Source organism: Lissotriton vulgaris, unplaced genomic scaffold (assembly GCF_964263255.1).
Source record: "Lissotriton vulgaris unplaced genomic scaffold, aLisVul1.2 SCAFFOLD_822, whole genome shotgun sequence".
Classification (NCBI taxonomy): domain Eukaryota; kingdom Metazoa; phylum Chordata; class Amphibia; order Caudata; family Salamandridae; genus Lissotriton; species Lissotriton vulgaris.
In genome coordinates this window covers 656,041-669,793 of record NW_028245005.1, presented here as the reverse complement: position 1 = coordinate 669,793, position 13,753 = coordinate 656,041, and the positions used below count along the sequence as shown (strand labels likewise).

General features: G+C 46.6%; 1 protein-coding gene across 1 annotated transcript in view; it reads left to right on the top strand.

The window, feature by feature from the left end:
- The window catches only part of LOC147666670 (complement C3-like), a 285,541-nt gene that overhangs the window by 226,991 nt on the left and 44,797 nt on the right, over positions 1-13,753 (top strand). Inside the window, exon 23 of the mRNA XM_086948981.1 lies at positions 9,322-9,405. Coding sequence (XP_086805107.1) covers positions 9,322-9,405 — 84 coding nt within the window. The remainder of the gene's footprint in view (positions 1-9,321; positions 9,406-13,753) is intronic.

Below are 13,753 nucleotides of genomic sequence, written 5' to 3'. Positions count from 1 at the left end.
ACTGGAATAGGCAGTTCCTTTGGCCTGTTTCTTCATGTCTCTTTAATGCCATCGGCATCCAGGAACAGTGTGCTTTGCCTTCAGGCTTTAAGGCGTGTGAGACCTGTGCGCGCCAGATGTCTGCGATGGACCTGCAGGTGATTTGTATGTGGTGCCTCAGAGTGCACCACGACTCTGAGGAGTGTGACGCCTGCCGGCAGATGCTGCCGAAGTCCCTGCAGAAGCGTCGGATGAGGCTGCTAGCCCCAAGGATGTCTAGCTCTGCGCCTCGCCGATCGCCCTCTCGGGCTGGGTCTTCGGTTCGCGTCTGCTCCCGGAGTACGTCCCGCGAATGTCATTCAACGGAGGCAGGCATGGACGCAAATCACGGAGGTCGCCGGCCTCACACACACATGATGGCAGGGCCCATAGCTCCTGCTCCAAGCCGGATGTGGGCCTCCAGGAGTCGAGCCCCGTTTACCCACCCTTTCTGAGTGCTGAGTCGACTCAGACCCAGATGGAAGCCTACTTCAAAGCTTTGTGCTCCATCTTTGGGTCACCTCCTCTCCCTGGCGAGCCTCCGGGCCACAAGGAGGAGGTAGACACTCAGGTCGGGTCTTCGTCGGCGGGTTCGCCCTCAGCACTGGCCGAGAGTCTCAACTCCAGTTCCAGAGTCTTGGCGACGTCAAGGCACGGCCCGGAGGGGCTTCCCAGCCAGACGTCGAGCCCTCAACCGTGTCTCTGCATAGTCCCTTGTGGCTCCCTGCACCGACATCGGTGGAGTCGGCACCACGGACGTCGGCTTCTGGCCGTCCTCCTCCCTCTCCGCAGTTCTCGGCAGAGGGTGAGTCGACGCTGATCCTCGAAACGGCTGGGTCGCCTCTTGCTGCAGTCGACGCTGATACAATACGGTCTCAATATCAATCGACCCCGGTGCCAGTCCCTGTTTTTCTTCTTTTGGAAGGGGACACGGATCCGGAGCATTCGGGGCTGTCTCCACGCCCTTTGGCTCTGATGTCCCTTGCTGAGGGACACGTTAGCTTGCAACTGTCCCCTACTGAGGGTCTGTTGTCATCTCCCAGGGTGCCTACAGAGACAGGAGCAGCTTTTTCGAGGGGTATTCGCAGGGATGCAACGGTTTTACACTTGCACGCCCCATCAGTCTCCTTGTCCCCTAATTCGTTATTGGGTCTCCTCCACCAGGGTGCGGTGGATATTGAGCCTTTACTGACCTTCGGCGGATTGCTATTTGACACCCTACTTGGCACATGAGCACACCCGTCCTCGGGAGACCCAGTGGATCGGGCCACGCACATCGACATTGGACGGCTCCGGGGGACCCCGCCTGTTTGTCCCTTCATCCTAGGGCTCAGGGCCGAGTGATATAGGTGGCTTTTGCCATGCAACCGTCCTCTCTGCCTCCATTACTGCCTCCCACTAGGGAGTCCAATTGGTTGGAGGCATGTGGGCGCCATATTTTTGTGTCCACTAGCTTGGGCCTCCGTGCTCTGAACACGGCTTGCATGTTTGCACAGGCCACTTGTGCCCTTTGGGACGCCATCGAGTGCCTTTGACCCTCATGTGGCCTCAGCGGTCGACCGCCTCTTGTCTGGCCTGCTGTGATTTTGTTTTGTTCTCGTCCATTTGTGGACGTGTTCCTTCCTTCGGCTGTGTTGTCTCTGCTTTATCTGGGCCCTGGGTTCCTCTTGTAATGCCCAGACAACTTAGGCGGCTCCTCGCCGTGGTTAGTTCCCCTTCCTGCAATTGGTCAACTGCTTCTGTTTTCTGTTAGCTCCTCTGCCTATGTCTTCACGCTTAAGAGGTGCCTCATGTTGGGGTGGAGACGTACCCTATGTCTGGTATTCGTTGGCTATTGTATAGCTGCCTTCCTCACACAGAAGGCTTGGTTGGCTCCCATGGAGTCTTGTTTCAAGGGGATGCCCTGCGAATGTCCGTGTCATCTTTTTCTACTGTTGTGGACCCTATGTTGTGCTTCTTTCGGGCCACAAGTTGGCTTCACCTCTCGGATGGGTCTGACGATGGTCTGGGACTATCCCCCACATCTTCAGCAGCTTCGTTCTTGGTTAGGTTTTGACTGCCTTTCTCATCAGTCGCTGTCCTTTGGGCCTCCTTCTGTTCCATTTCGGCATGGCTCTTTCGCTGCAGATGTCCCACTTGTGTGTGGACGATCTTAGGTCGGAGTCAGGTCATTACCCCGGGCACGAAGGCCTACATCGGCTCCTGGGGAGTCGTTCTTCTTGTAGTTCAGATCCGGCTGGTCTCTTTCTTCTATGTTGGCATCTTGGCCACACTCGACTGTACTGTACATGACCTTGTGCCCTCCCTTCATGGGCACCTTCCCAGGAAGGGTTTTCTGCCCCTTTGCTGTCTTGCGCGCAGGAGCTTGTTAATGTTAATGTTAATGTTAAGCTACATTTGTAAAGCGCACTGACACCGGAGGTTTCCTGGCGCTGAGATCGAAAATGGGGCAGGAGAAAGGGCTAGTGAGAGTTTGAAAAGAGCCAGGTCTTTAAGCCTTTTCTGAAGCTCAGCAAGGTGTCAGAGGTTTTAATGTGTAGGGGGATGGAGTTCCACAGCTTGGGTGCCAGGGAGCTGAATCTCCGGCCACCCAATTTTTTTAGCTTGAACACTGGGGAGGTGAGAAGATGAAGGTGAGCAGAGCGGAGATTGCGGGTCGGGCGGTGGGGATTGATGAGGGATTTCAGAAAGGTCGGGCATTTGGTATGCTGTGCTTTGTAGGTTATGCATCCGATCTTGAAGGCGGCCCTTTGCTCAATGGGAAGCCAGTGCAGCTTGGCCAGGAGAGGTCTAGCAGATTGCCATTTAGGGACTTTACAAATAAGCCTTGCAGCCTGGTTCTGCACCATCTGGAGGCGGTGGAGCAGGGACCTGGAGAGGCCCCAGTAAAGGGCGTTGGAAAAGTCGAGGCGGGAAAGAACGAGGGAGATGACAATTTGCACCAAGGCCTCGTGCTTTTACTTGGTGCTTTTACTTGGTGCTTTTACTTCGGGCTGCTGCTCTCTGTGGGAATGTTCCCCTCCGGACATCCTTGTCTTGGATGGTGTTGTACGTACATCTCTTTCCTGTATTGCTCAGCCTTCCAGTGGGCCCGCGGGGGGGGGGGGGGTTCCTCCTTGCTGTAAAGCTGGTGTTGCTGCTGGTTCTGGACATTGTTCTGTCCGGTTCGGGCGCAACTTGGCTTTTGGTTGCCCTGATTGCTTTTGCTTCTTTTGCAGTATATCATTCATGGCTGTGGGCTTTCTTGATGGTTCTTCTGCCCGGCGCCTGCTCACAACTACGGGTCGCGCAAGCTGGATGCTTGCTGCAGTGTCTATGGTCTTGCCCCCCGCTTCCGTGAGTGAACGCCTTATATGTGTGTGCAATTGGCCAGACTCAGGTTGCCTCGCTGGTATGGCATATCTAGCATCTCTGCTATTTCTCGCGGAATTCGTTTGAGCCTATCCTTTTCCACTGTGTGGTTCTAGCGGTACACCGGTTTCTCCGGTGTCCTTCTGTCCCCCGCATGCGTCCCTGTTTTTTGGCACATGTTTCTGTCTCATTTTGTCTTGTTCTCCCCCCTTTTTTCATTGTCTTGTCAGCACTTAGGTGATGGCGAGTCTTGTGTCGAGTCCGCAGACTCTTTCTGGGCATGGTCAGCATCTTTCCACGCTGTCCATTGTTCTGGTCGTACCATTGTGCCTTCTGGTTGGTCCTCTCTTTAGCACATGAGTCGCAGTAGCCTGGTGGTTCAGGTTACGAACTCTGCCTCAGAGGTCACTGTGTTTGATTCCTACTGTGAGACCCATTGAATCCTATGATTCCCTTGGCTCCTGCGTTTCATTCAGCTTCCTTACCGATGTCCTTGACTATCGCGTTCCACATTGGCCTTCTGGTTCTGGTTCTGTGCTCCCTTTCAACCCTGTACGTCCTAGGGCTTTTATGCCACCCCTCGGTGGCTTGTGGTGCCTTGCCTCCCATTAGTGGTCACTCTTTACGGAGCTTCCGGGTCTCATGTGGGCCACTCTGGCATTGCTGCCCCCACTGTATTTAATCCTCTTGTTGATGACTGGGTTTCCTTTGGAACTTTGTGTGGTTCAGTCGCAGACCCGCCTCCTAAGAGGTATGGCTTTGGTATCTATTCTGTTAAGGAATCTGCGGCTAGATGTCTCTATCAGATGTAATAGTTACTTACCTTCGATAATGATGTATCTGGTAGAGACTCAGTCTAGCTGCAGATTCCTTCACGCCCACCCATCCTCAGCGTCTCTACGATGGCCTTTTGAGGTTGGGTTTTCAGTCCTCGCCTCCCCCTTGGTTGGCTTGTCTTCCCGCAGGATTACCTCCATCGCCTCTCTCCGCGGTGGGATAATTCAATTTGTTTACTTGTTCTGCTCCTCCCAATGTCTTGGTTGGGAGGTGGGATCAGATATCCCTCTACTCCCCCACCTTGGTTCTTCCAGTGTGGGGCCTGCTAAAACGAGAAAAACTATGAAACCAATAAGTCTCAATAAAAAGACCAAAAAACAGGTTCTCATACCAGACAGGACCACATAGTTTATAGCAAGCTGACAACATCTTGACTGCCTCTTTCTTTGCAGCAACTCCTGGATTGTTGTGTTGTTGAGACCACTATCAGAAAGGTCACTTGATTGTTCTAACTTCTCACTCCTTTGCTAAACCTTATACGTCCTTCTAGTCCTTTTCTGCAACAAAGGCAAACTTATAACTCCTGAGGGCCAATCTGCTGTCCCCGTAATATATTTGCAGTCAAAGCCCCTCTGACTAAATGAGAACCAAAAATAACTAGGTCAATTCTGCTTGTTCCAAGACGCATCTTACCCACTTGATAGTGTGGATGATGACACCAGATCAACAAGTTTTCAAAGTGCAATGAAAAATTGAGTGGAATTGTTAGCTCGAAATTCACTAGTATAATCTTCGTAGGCTGTAAGACATTGTGCCACACATAACCTTGGGATACCATGGAAACTGGGGTATGAACTACATCAAGTATTACTCTTAGTTGTCATAGAGATAGTGATTGAAACACTTAAAGGGAACATTTTCAGCCTGCCAAATCTAGACCTTGAACATCCAAACTCTCCAATGAGATAGCAAACAGAGCAGAATGGCTAACTAAGCAGGACGTTACTTGTGGTCTCAATTCTCTGACCATTTCACTAAGAAACACAGAACTACATTAGCATCCCACAAATTAGAATACTTGGGTTCTGGTGGGTGAGAAATCCTAATGCCTTTGAGGAGTGTGCAAAGTAAAGGATGCTACCCAACCTGCCTGCCAACCCTGAGAAGATGACCTGCTGGAATGCCTGACCTATACGTGTTACTAATCCAGTACAAAAGGCTGCCCAAAATCCAATTGCAAAAGAAAGATCTGGAGCACATCAGTCTCAGTGACATCAAAAGCCTGTTCATCCCACCTACAAACCAATTTTCACCAAACCGAAAAGTACTTTTTGTGAGCCAGGTTTGTCTGGTGAAGGAGATAGCTTTCTCTAAAAGGGAAGGTGTTTGTCAATGGACCCCAAAACTCTCCAAGCCATGAGGTGGAAAAGCTCTGGTTCCACCAGTGAATGCTGTTAGCTCACTGAGTTGGTCAGAATCAACATAAACATGAGAATCAGAGTCAGGTGAGCCAAAGACAAAGCACTGTAGACTAAGCCTGAGCCTTCCAAATTGGTGTCAAAAGCAGTAGGTCCAACAGTTGCCTCCTGATCTGGGTTACCACCCTATTAATTAAGAGAAATAAAGGAAACATACTGCTGAGCCCTGATCCAGTTCTGCTACAAGGCATCTGTAGCCTTTTCATGCTGGCTCTGTATGAGGTTTAATAAAACCCGTAGCTGAGAATTGCAGTGCGAGTCAAAGAAGTCTATCAGCCAAGGACCCCACAACTCCATCAGTGCTTGGAGAATGTTTAGGTGTAACCTCTATTCTCTGGGGTCCTTCAAGTAGCACAAGTTCCAAACTACTACTACTTTGGCCTGCCTCAGTAGGTACTCCTCCATCCAATGCCAGTGCTCGAGGCTGTATTGCTAGAAAAATGTTGCAGTCTCCACTGATATCTTGGAGCTTGTATGGCCAATATGCTGATATATTGAAACACCATGAAGTTGTCCATCTTCAGTAGGGTACATCAATTTGTCTTGTGTGCTGTCAGAGATCTCATTGCAAAAGAGACTGCCATGAATTCCATACAGTGTATATAGGATAGACGATTAGCAATTGACCACCTGCAGTCCACTGAGGCATCACTGCACCTGCATCCCCTGCCCCACCTGCTGGCGTCCGACTCTATAATCTTGTCAGCGACTCCAGGATTCTGTATTGTCCAACCAACATTGAATTTGCACTTTGCACTCCTTCGATAATTGTATCAGATCTGAATAAGAGATCCCTTTGCGAAAATGCAAGATATTAAAATCTGCAGGATTCTGTAGCAAGTAGGCCCAGGGAAAATCACCCGAATTGATGAGGCCAACAACCCCTTTTCCCATGTCAGTAATTCTAGATCTGTAGAAGGATATTCCAGAGTTTCTTCTTTGTCTTCCGAGAAGGTAATTGTAGTTTATCTGACACTGAATCAGTGCAAAACCACTGTAACCCCATTAGGAAGCTGGGAATTAGGTCCAACTTCTTTGTGTTGTTGACAAATCTGAATCTTTGGAAGAGAGAGACCACTCACTGAAGATAAATCTGGAGACCCCTTTGGCTCTGCAACAAGAGGATCATGTTATCCAAATAGACTAGCATTTGTATCCCTTTTGTCCTTAGAAATTATTTGACATGTTTTATCAGTTTGGCAAAAACATCAAGGAGTCAAAGCAACATTAAGAATGTCGAAGGGGAGCGCCATGTACTTGTAGATTTGGTCCTTACAAAGGAACTTTAGAAGGGGGAAAACCAGGGATGGCTAAGCAAGAAATACTTGATGAAAGAGTCCCCAAAATTAAAGCCCTACTCCAAGGCTTATCCCAACCCTCAGAGAGTCCTAGCCTTCCAGCAGCTACTGCCTCTCTTTCAACCAGATTATCCTCTTTCAGTAAGAACAGTCATGTGTCTTCTAGGAATCATGGAGTCCTGCATAGCCATAGTTCACCATGCTAGATTAAACATGTGTCCCCTACAACTGTGTCTTTTGACACAATAGTTACAGTTGAAGGATCCACTATATGATCTAGTCTTGAGAAAGGCCGGTGCTCTTCTCTCTCTCTCTGCAGCGGTGGAACAGCAGCAATCTGTTGCAGGGCAGGCCCTTTACAGATCGCATTCTGCAAGTGAACATCACCTAGGACACCGCTCTTACTGGGTGTGGTTGCATCTACGCACCATGCCAGGCCATGGTTTCTCATGCCTCCAAAAACAGGGTTTTGACATTAACTCCCTCAAGCTATCCTACTAGCTCTAAAAGCATTCTTTCAGAAAATGTAGGGCAAGGTGGTAAAAAAGTAACTTCCGTAAGTAGTCAACAACTAGCATAAACTTCAAAACACCTACATCTTGCAACAATTGATGAATGTATGCAATATAGAGAACATTCTTCTCTTTTCAAAATCGTCATCATTACTGCTTAAATGGAAGGTTTTATATAGTGATTCCACAAATACTTGGATTGCACTGTGGTAACTAATGTTGAAATGGTTTGGTTTTAATGTTACTTTTAAGAAATGTATTTTAAACATGTATTTATATGTATTTAATGTAAGTTTACAATGTTTTCCACTTTTATGGATATCTTGCGTATCAGAATAAAGCTACCTAGACTGCCACCTCCTCTTCTATGGAGTCTTAACACAGTACTTGCTAGACGCATGGTCATCATTTAACCCATTACATTCCTGTTGTTTGCAATTACTTTACTAGAAAGTGGCCTTCCTTATAGCAATCACTTCAATAAATCACATACGTGTGTTGCAACCCCTCACTTTGCAAGATCCCTTTATCCAGGTCCATCAAGATATGGTTGTCCTCAGAACTGTCCCAAAATTCCTTCTGTAGGTGGTCTCTCTTTTCCGCTTTATTCAAACAATTGAACTACCAGTTTTTTCCCTCACCTAAACACTGCAGCTGAGAGGGCTCTTCACACACTAGATGTCAAAGAAGCCTTAATGTTCTACATTGACTGAACCAAACCTTTTCACAAAATTCAACTGATTTTTGTCGCTTTTACTAAACCTCATAAAGGGGGCCCAATATCAAAATCTGACATAGCTAGATGGATTATTAAAGGTATCCAAACATGTAACCTTAAAGCAAAGAGGATTCTACTTGCAAGAATTGGGCAATCCTGGCATGTGTAGGGAATATTCTCATACCTGACATCTGAACACCTTTACTAAATATTACTGTGTCGATATTCTCATCTATCAACAGGTTAGAGTTGGCCAAACAGTATTAAGAACTCTGTTTCAGATATCTCCATAACTCACTGACCCACCACAGATTAGGGAGTACTGTGTTACAGTCCATGCAGAGCATGGGTATCTACAAATACACGTGCTACGAACAGAATATGTAACTTACCCAGTAAGAATCTGTTCATAGTATGTAATGCTGTTGATTCATATGCTCCCACCTTCCTCCCTGGAGTCAGTGTCCTATTTGCACATCATTGTTACATTACGTATATACTTTATTTTGAAACACCATTTGTACGGTCGCCGCTTTCTCACTACTAGCCACTCCATACTGACACTATCCTCCTGTGGGGAAAAGACTATAACAATGGAGTCGGTGCTATACGCATTCGCTACAAAGGGAAGAGTTACAGCACACCTTGTGACTCAAAAGGATTTTTTTTTCAAGAAAAATAACTTGCTTCGTTCAAGCCCAATACTAGATTCTGGGTGTATTCAGAGCATGTGAATCTACAGCATTCCAAGCAACAAACAGATGCTTTCAAGGCAAGTACAATATTTCTTCTCCAGCATGCTTATCCTCCCCCGATTTTTTATGTTGAGTTCTATCACAACTTTGGTGCCCCCAACTTTGTGGAAGATAATATTTATGCCAGATTTAAAAACATGACCAACCTACAACAACATTTGTGCAGCATGTGAATCCTTTCCAAATACACATGCCTATGAAAGATAACCACTACCAGAAATCATTCCAAGTTACATTCATGCCACTTCTCCCAGTCAGGGTGGGAAATTCCACATTCTTTCTCCCCTTTGTCTGTTCCCAAATGTTGGCATGTATCCAGTAAGTATTCCACAGACAGAAATCCTGGAAGTGTGCAAGGTTGAAAATGGCACATCAAGAAGAATAATCCTTCACCAATTCTTTTCCTTTCTCCAGTTTACCTGATTGAGATGCTGAGCATGGAAGAGATTGGCATGTATGACTTCTTCACCATGAAAATTGTGCAAGTTGTGAAAGAAGGTAAAGAACAGAATCACTGTCTGCTTCCTCTCTCAATGTAGTGTTTCATCTATTCGTCTCTGTTCTAATTTGTGGCTGGCTTATGGGCTTCTCTGTATTTCATGAAGAGGGATGGATATCAGGTGATTCTGTGGCCAGCACTTTGAGTCATGGCCCAGGCTCCTTGTTTGGCACATAGTTATAGTGGATCTCTGCATGTTGGGGATCTGATATAATTTTTACTTTTTAATGGACAAATACCAATCAATTTCCTGATTGCCCACCATGTTGGCCCTTATTCTCTTGTCTTTCTAGGTCTTCCTCTTTTATTTTTGTTTGTGCTCTCTTGAACGCAGATCCTCCTGATGTTGTCTGGAGTATAATTTCTTTCTGTGCTTGTCTCTGGCATCTCTTCCTCACCTGCTTCTGTTTTACCTGTCCAGCAGAACAGATGAGTGTGGAAGTTCCCCAAAAATATAAGGGTGGTGGGACAGTGTTGGGTCGTGCTACTTTATGTGCTTCAATAATCTGAGAGGACTTGTATAAGGGCCTACTGTATTGATGAGTGGTCTAAATCATATCTGTCTGTTATATGATTTTCTTCAGGGTCAACATAAACCAACTTACTTACCATTTGCTTGTGGTCATGAACATCTTTTTGTGCTAAGGTCAAAAGTTCTATGATTTTGCAATGTTATCAGTTCTTTGCCACTGAATTGGAGATGCTTTTCTGTCTTGTTGATCTGTCTTACCCACTTCTGGCACACTGCATGTTGTGAATATTTCAGGGGCAGGGGATCACCTTATCTGCACTTGTTGATGATAGCGGTCTTACCAGTGGGATTCTCAAGCCTTCATACATTGTGGTTGTAATTCATTGATTTCAAGGGACCAAACAAGCTGAGTGTCAACTCTTTTCAGGCACTCTTGGGTAAGACTGCATTTGTCGTGGTGGGTGGGTATCTAAGCACCAGCCGCAGCCAAGAGGGTGGTTTCTATAGTAGCTAGAGACACAGAAACCAAACATGCTCTTGGGCTTCTTTATATCCATCATCCCTAACTGTCCTTCATGTGTTCGATCAGTTACTTTATAGTCTGATATGACAGTCCTCCAAATTTCTATATAATATGCTACAAAACAAAATGGAGATTTCCTTGTACCTATGCTTAAATGCCATCATTCATTTGCTGTCAACACCCAGTCAGTGAAGTGAAGTGACATTTTAGTGCCAGCATTGTCGTTAACAGGATGTGTGAGGCAACTCTTGCCTAGTGTGGCCGATGACTTCTCTGATATTAGCTTCAGAGGCACCAATGGATCTGCACATTTTCCACCATGAAGTTAAGTTATTCTTTCTGAATCCTATGTCATTTGGCAACTCGTACCAAGAACTGTAATTGACTGGGGTGTATCCTTTTTATATTTGTTTTATATTTATCTTGTTACTTTCTCCCTAGCTGCTCAGCCAGTGTGAAGGTGATGCATGGAATGTTGGTGTGATGGACATGAATGGAATGTCCTGGTGCCTGGATGCTTGAGTGGGACAGTCGGAGTTCGGGCTGAGCAGCAGGCTGACTGCTCCTTGTGGGCCAGCATCACAAGAACTCAACTACTTGTAACTACAACTCAATATCTCTACTTGAAACTACATCTTGGTCACAGAAAGTACTTTAATATTGTTTGCTTCATGTTAATACGTAAAAAGGTAAAATGATGATTGTCCTCACTTCATTACTTCTGTGGGAATCACCTCAGGTCACAAAACATACTTGCTCTCCAATTGGGCGACCCCCCCCCCCCCCCCCCCATCACATGACATTGAAAACCTATCAGCGCTGGTGTTCATTGATGTGCGTTAATATCCTCATTCCTTGGATTTCCGATTCAGCGCCAACACCATTTGTGCCTGAATCCGGACGGCTGTTTAACTCAGAACTTGTTGAAAGGTATCCTTTGGAAAGTACTTTAATGTTGGTTCCTTCATGTTAATACACAAAAAGGTAAATTGTTTATGGCCCTCCCTTCATTACTTCTGTGGGAGTCACCTCACGTCACATAACATACTCGCTCTCCCATTGGGCGACCCCCGCGTCACCTGACATTGAAAACCTATCAGCGCTGTTGTTCATCTAGGTGCACTGACCCTCTCTCTCATGTGCATTAATATCCTCATTTCTTGGAATTCCTATTCGGCGCCAACTCCATGTGGGCCTAAATCCAGATGGCTGTTTAGCTCAGAGCTTGTTTAAAGGTACCATTTGGAAAATACGTTAATGTTGGTCTCTTCATGTTAATACGTAAAAAGGTAAGATGTTGAAAAACCACCCAAAGGCTGTGATTCTGCTGTACGTGATTGCAGCACATATCAACGGTACAATATTGAGTATCCCCCTCCGCAAGCAAGTGAGGAGCCTGCTGGATTGTCAGCAATAAACATGAGACTCAAATGCTTTTCAAAATGTATTTCTCTTCCAAACCCCTTCGCTAGATATGTTTTGTTGATAAATAAATGTTACAGGAGTGAATAGCGAAGACCTGCAAGACCGGCGGCTAAGGCACTCAGCTGCTCAGTGGCATAAAACAGCCACACAAAATCCGGGCATGGGCATGCTCTGAGCTCCCACAGAGAAACACATTCTTCACTAACTGAGCAACTACGGTGCAATAATGCTGCAGACTGGAAGCACGATGCGGCACCATTACCAGTAGCAGCTCCATAGAGTATTGAATCATATGGGTGCAGATAAGCCCACAACTCCAGAAGCAGACTCTTAAAGCAGCATTTTATCTTTCATATCACACTCTTTCTTTTTATTATTCCTCCCTAGTACGTGAATAATAACTGTCCTCATATTTGCTTATGAGGACAGTCTAATGCTGTTCCTGAGAGGCCCCCCGTGCCTAGGGGAGGGGGGCCTTTAGTGGCATTACAGGCGAGAGGCAGGGAGAAAGAGACAGGGCGTACATGGGCAAGGGGAGTGGGAGGGGTTAGCAGGAAAGGCGAGAAGGTAGGAAGAGCTCGCAGGCGACCCCTCCCCAGGGAAAGGGATAAGAACACGGACCACGAGGGAGAAGCCCTCTTTGTCCTCTTGCCTCGGGTGCCGCGGGTCACAGTTAGAAGGAAGTTGCCCACTCACCCATCCCTGTTGTTAAAGATAGAACTGGCTGGGTCCCGGCCAAGAAAAATGTCGGGGGCTCCTTTCTGGACGGGGACTGGCTCATCCTGGAACAAGGAGGGCAGTCAATGGGGCTCCGGGCTGGCGGGAGAGGGGGCCGTCCTGCTGGTGGTCCTGGACTCTCCGGCCCTACCCGAGATGCCGGTGCTTGGAAGAAGCAATTTGGGGAAAGCTAGGGCGCAAGGAAAGGCGCAAAGTAGTACCAGGTGACCGCGTCTAGGGGGTAGACGACGGGTAGTTACCTGGAATGGATTGGAAGCAATGGAGGTGGGTTGTGGCCTGCTGGTACAACCCACACCCAGGGTGGATCTGGAGATCCTGAATTGTAAATACAATTGTAACCTGTGGTGCAAACGAATACTGCACGCCCATATGTTTATCAATGTGTGTTGGATTGTTTAATAAAGTTGGTCTAATGTTGACAATGTATCAACAAATAAAGAGGGTGTTATCTGAGAGAATTAATAAAGACTACGCAGTGAAGATCAGCCACTTTGTTTGGTACCTTTTGCGGGGGGCAAAAGGGGGTGGTAAAGTCAAAGTATGGTTAGACGAATTGCACGTTATATGCCTACTATGGGTTCACAAGGATGTGGCCACGGAGTTCTAAATGGACTTTCTCAGAATTCACACTTTGCCCCTAAGTGATACTGGCACTTTTTGAGTTTAGGTTTCTATTTTTTTTTTTTAAGAGTTACGAACAAGCAAAAAAACAATACAATGTTAGGGTGGGCACACCCATCAAGAAAACTACATCCTGCCATCCCTTCTCTTGCTCCCCTTCCTTTGCCAAAGTTCCTGAGTTCCATTGCTGAATTCACCCTTACATCTAAGTACAGACCTCCATAACATTTTTAACTGCTCTACATCACTTTACCACAGTAGTTCCCAGTTTTTGTATTTAAACAGTTCTACCTAAACTCAGGCCAATGTATATTGTTCAGAGATAATAAATGGCAATTCCTCTGCAGCATTCGTTAACACTCATAAGGTTAATATTTTAAAGTTTTACATATTATTAACTGCCTGGCAGAGGTGAAATAAGTATACTGGACCAAGTGCAGTGTAAACTATTGACCTTTCACATTGGTGTGCCCTGTAGTGTGCCGCCTGGATCTGGCAGTGTATATTACCTCACCACACAATGCTGTGCAGTGCAGTGCAGTATGTGGGTTATCTCCCGAAGTGAGCG